The 5236-nt window shown below is 36.9% G+C and overlaps 1 protein-coding gene across 1 annotated transcript in view; it reads right to left on the bottom strand.

Annotated features, from left to right (window-relative positions):
* Positions 1–330: 330 nt before the first annotated feature.
* ACTL6A (actin like 6A) overlaps positions 331–5236 on the bottom strand; it is a 28646-nt gene continuing 23740 nt past the window's right edge. The window contains exons 12-14 of the mRNA XM_082744399.1: positions 4940–5035; positions 2356–2442; positions 331–807 (exon numbers count right to left, since the gene is read on the bottom strand). Of these exons, the coding sequence (XP_082600525.1) occupies positions 727–807; positions 2356–2442; positions 4940–5035 (264 nt within the window). The 3' untranslated portion in view covers positions 331–726. The remainder of the gene's footprint in view (positions 808–2355; positions 2443–4939; positions 5036–5236) is intronic.

Raw genomic sequence — 5236 nt, 5'->3', positions numbered from 1 at the left:
CATGACATGCTAACTCTGGAAGTGGTCATGCTTCTGCCAAAACTTTTTTAAAAATCAGGTACAAAAGTTCAGACACCCACTTTAGAAATTCTGACATCTAAGCAGAGTTTAATTAACATCACCTGTACCTTAAGGTGGGAAAATGATGTCAACTGCTACAGCAAAGGCAAGTAAGGTCATTTTGGAATTCATGTAACATTTTTACTGTTATGTTAATAGCATATGAAGGGGGTGTGAATATTACTGTTAATGAGGAGTACTTTCACTCAGAATCGTGACAAATACATTTAGTCCTTAAAGTAGTTGTCATAACAATAATCCAAAAAAGTATTTCTGGAATGGCTAATAATTTTTATTTAATTTTGCAAGCCTAAGGTAAAAAGCATAGGCAATAAGTTTTACTAGTCAATAAAAACCAATTCTACTAATCACTGGTAATTAACATACTAAACAGTTGGAAAGCATTTACTGAAAGCAAAATATTTAGAGAAAATAGACATTTATACAAAATTATAAAATGCTTGTAATAAGAATAAGTGCATTTCAAGGAAAGCACAAACTTATCTTAATTTATAGAGCCAGTTAAAGCCTTAAAAAATTTAAGTGGAAATTGAAATATGCAAAAATGTATAAACATTCTACAAAAGATGGTCATTCTTTTCCTGAGTATACTAAAGCTATGAAACTTAAGGTGACAAAAGGAAGGCTGAGCTCTGGGAACTCTTTTCAAGGGCATTTCCTTTCTACACACTGTTTCCCTCCTTCTTCATATTCTTGTTTGGAAATCCACATCTGTTGAAAAGTACCCTGTAAAATGGAAAGAAAGGTTATACATTGTGCCTTTTTTTTTTTTTAGAAAAAAAAAATTTTTTTTTTTTAAAAGATTGTATTTATTTGACAGAGAGACACAGTCAGAGAGGGAACACAAGCAGGGGGAGTGTGAGAAGGAGAAGGAGGCTTCCTGCTGAGCAGGGAGCCTGACATGGGACTCTATCCCAGGACCCTGGGATCATGACCTGAGCCGAAGGCAGATGCTTAACAATTGAGCCACCCAGGAGCCTCTGGAAGATACTTTTTAAATATCTTTTCACAACTCTTAATCTTTAAAGAACCTCTAAGCCCCTCCCCCAAGTAGTTTTCCATTACTCCCCTATTACAGCCCTCCTCCAGAACACCCAAAGAGACTATTTAGAATGAATATTAAGTCTTCCTATTCACACTTGTCATGAGGCCTTAGAAAATGGCTGTGACAGGAAGACTGGAGGTTTAGCTATGATGGCTTGCTGCCAACCTATGACAACAATAGAAACTGTTGTTGAAGCCTTGATCCCAGTACAGAATTGAAGAGCTATCCTAGCACTTGACTAATGGCAGCATTTGTATCTTGAAAGTGCTCATCCATCAGGACTAGGATAAAGTTTTGCAAGTACACACATGATAGTACACAGGCACTAAAAGGAGGAAAGGAGGAAATGAGCCAAGGAGGAAGCCTATGCTACATTAGTAAAAAAAACTCTTGTTAGTAGGACAAATTCATTCCTTAAGACTGACTCTATTCAAGTGGATTCATACATGGTATTCCATTTCAATCTAAGATTTTTTTTTTAACTGAGACACAGCAAGAGAGGGAACACAGCAGGAGGAGTTGGAGAGGGAGAGCGGAGAGCCCAATGCGGAGCTCAATCCCAGGATTCCAGGATCATGACCTGGGCCAAAGGCAGACGCTTAACGACTGAGCCACCCAGGTGCCCCAATCTAAGATCTATTAAAAGATTGCGAATAGAACCAATACATTAAGTAGACACTTACTACCTTAAAAATGTCAGCATAAGTACTTCATGACATTTACGTTGGCTGCTCTGAGGTGAAAGGGAAATTCTGAGACTAGGGTTGCAGAAAGTACAAGGACTTTTTCTCTTAATTCATAGTAATCACCTGTCTAAGCAAAACCCAGCACCATGACTTCACATCTGCCCCAACAGCCAACTCCTGATTTCCTCCACTTCACCAAGAGGTGATGACTTAATTTTAAGTGCTACAGAGAAGTCTTGACCAGTGCCAGTGGGAGTATGAGAAGAGGCATAAGTTAGTAAATTCCCACCTTTGTTTGAGAAGGGAAATTGAAATTAGCTGACAAATAGCCACTGATAAGGCACTGAAGCATTTTGTTAAATTAGAACATGTGAAACTGGTATTATTAGGTCCTCTACTCATTCATTTGATAGTTATAAAATACAAAGATAAAGGATGCACTAGAATTATTTTTAGTCTTTTTACTAAATTTACTATATTCACTGGTACATTTAAGTTAAATCATTCAATAAGACTATTTTTCAAAGTAGTTTAATTACTAACCAAAGATGCTAGAATTGAGCCACCAATCCATGAACTAAACCTCCGTTCTACTGTTGTATTATTTGCAATCAATTTCAACCGCATACTCTAAAACAGAGGGAAAAATAAATATTAGTATAATCAAAACAGATGTCTCCACTCAGAAAATTCAGTTTTGACGACTGCCTAATGACTCTAAAACACCAACTATACATGATTATTTTGAACACCTAGGCTAATAGTATGCATGGGCTGAATTATTATATAAAGTACTTTGACTAAACTACTCTTATTGTGGCTTTTAATGTATAGTATTTAATAATATCTATAAACCTTAGAAACTGCACATAAAAAGTATAGCATTTAAAATTTATATTCTCGAATAGCAAACATATTAAATACTTACCTGTAAATCACGTACTATGCTAAGTGCTTCATAAATTTTATTTCTTCCAACACCAAATCTACTTATCATCCCAACGTGCTACCACCCTTTCTATAATCCTCCTCAACTTGCTTGCTACTACTTTTTTAGGCCTTCACACTGTCCCTCCTACCTAAGGTAACTCCACACCCCCACCCCTCCAACTTCCAAACCAAAATGCAGACATCAGATTTCAGGTTAAATTTTCAGTATATGTGCTGCCAAAGCGAGCACTCTGGCTAAGTTTTTAATTCATACTGATTTCCTCCCAAATCAGTGTTTATTTTTGAACTCTTAATAAACAGTATCATCCCTACCTCCCTGTATCGAGAGTTTTCCCCTACCTAGGACTTTGTTTCTGGGGATAGTTCTCAAATTGTTGATACTTCCCTATTATTTTATATGAACACATAGCTTGAGTCTTTCTCACCGTGAATAAGTATGTATGTTTTGGGAGTGGAGTATGTACTACAGAAGGGGGTGGGTGCTGGGAGTAGGAGGGATGAACATGGATTTTTTTACGTGAGGAACTAGTTGATATTTATTGCAATGAATTTTTTTTTTCCTGTTGTTGCACTGATTTTTAATTGCCTCCTAAATGACAAGGATAATACTTAACTGCTCTTGACCAGACCTTGGAGAGCCCAGGTCTACATATTCATTATTTTGGGACTTCCTATAACATCTAATGATTAGTAAGGTCTTTTCCAGATCAGACTATCTTTAAGAATGTAGTAAATACAAGTCAGGTGTCAATCCTATGCCTGGATCAATATTTAAATAACAATATAACAAATTAAATAACAATTCTAAAAATGTGCTGTAAGTAAAATGTTTCTTTATATGAGAAACAAATAAGATTACCAAATATACAAATTCTATAGATACAATTAGGGCCCATGTAACCCTTAGTAAGTTTTTTTAATGAAATAACTAGTACAGAGTAACATACAAAAGATACTTGAGAAAGTTTTAAAATCTAAAATTAGGACTACTACTCTGTTATCCATGTGTACCAGACCTTCTCCCCAAACCTTCTGCCTTTTAAAATCCTTTTTAAGTTGTCACAATTTACCCAGTGATCTTTTTAAAACAAACACAAGAGCTCTGTAGTCCTCTGCCGGATTTTATCCCACAAGTTCACTACTTAATAAGCAACAAGACCTGGTACCTATCTGTGTGGGTGGAATTGTGTCCCCCAAAGAGAGATGTTGAAGTAGAATTCTAACCCCTGGTACCTGTGAATGTTACCTAATTTAGAAATAGGTTCTTTCCAAGTGTAATTAGGATGCAAATTAAGATAAGGTCATATTAGAAGAGAGTAGGCCCTTAATCCAACAGGACAAGAGTTTTTAAAATGAAGAGAACAGACCCATAAGAGAGGATTGCTCTATGACAATGGAGACAGACTGAAGTGTTGGGAGCTGCAACCAGTGATCCGTCAGATGCTAAGAAGAAGGAAAAGAAGAATTCTCATCTGTACATTTCAGAGAGAGCAGGGCCTGCTAATATGTTGATTTCAGACTTTGAGCTTCCAGAAGAGAGAAGAAATTCCTGTTGTGATAAGCCACTAAGTTTAGTTTGTGGTAGTTTGTTAGGGCAGCCCAAGGAAATTAATATACCATCCATCTTCCCAGCCACATCACTCTTCCCACTTCTGCACAGACTAAGCCAGCTATGTTGAAATACTGGAATATGCCATCTTCCCTTCAATAGTTTGCACATCACATTCCCTCAACCTAGACGTCCTTCCATAAATTACCAACCAGATGAACTCCATTCAGTTTATTCATAAGAGACTTAAGTTTTGCCTGCTCTACAGTGTCCCCCAGAGTGCCTGGTTCATGACCTACTAAAACCACTTAGCATGTTATAGTCTTTATGCACGTCCACTCCTGCTAGCAGACTGAGCCCTTAGAGGGTAGGAACTATAGTTTATATCCCCAGTGCCTAGCAGACTATAGATACTTAAATGTGGAATCAATGAATAAAAGATTCAAGTACAAGAGTCATCTAGGAAAAGATGTCACCTATGAAAATTTTATTAACAAGGGCTATTATACTGTATTAGGCACACACAAAAATATCAATCTACTACTGAAAAACCTTATCTATAAGATGATAGCAGTGATGAGGACACACATGACTGAAGAATACCACTAAAGAACAAACAAAACTTACTGGTGGAGTTTTCTGAGAGAGCTCTCTATTCAACCTGTCAGTAAAGCTCTGTATTAGCGTGTTTCCTCCTGCCACTATAACACTTCCATAGAGACCCTAGGATAAAAAAAAAAAAAATTAGTTCCAAATGTTTCCAACAGTTTGTTTTTTTTAAAAGATTTTATTTATTTTATTTAAGTGAGAGCACAGAGGGAGAGGGAGAAGCAGGCTCCCCGCTGAGCAGAGAGCTCAATGGGCTCAATCCCAGGACCCTGAGATCATGACCTGAGCTTAAGGCAGATGCTTAACTGACTGAGC

The sequence above is a fragment of the Mustela nivalis genome, assembly GCF_964662115.1.
Source record: "Mustela nivalis genome assembly, chromosome: 1".
NCBI classification, from domain to species: Eukaryota; Metazoa; Chordata; class Mammalia; order Carnivora; family Mustelidae; genus Mustela; species Mustela nivalis.
Note: the sequence above shows the minus strand (reverse complement) of the source record. Positions and strands in the feature narration are given on the sequence as shown.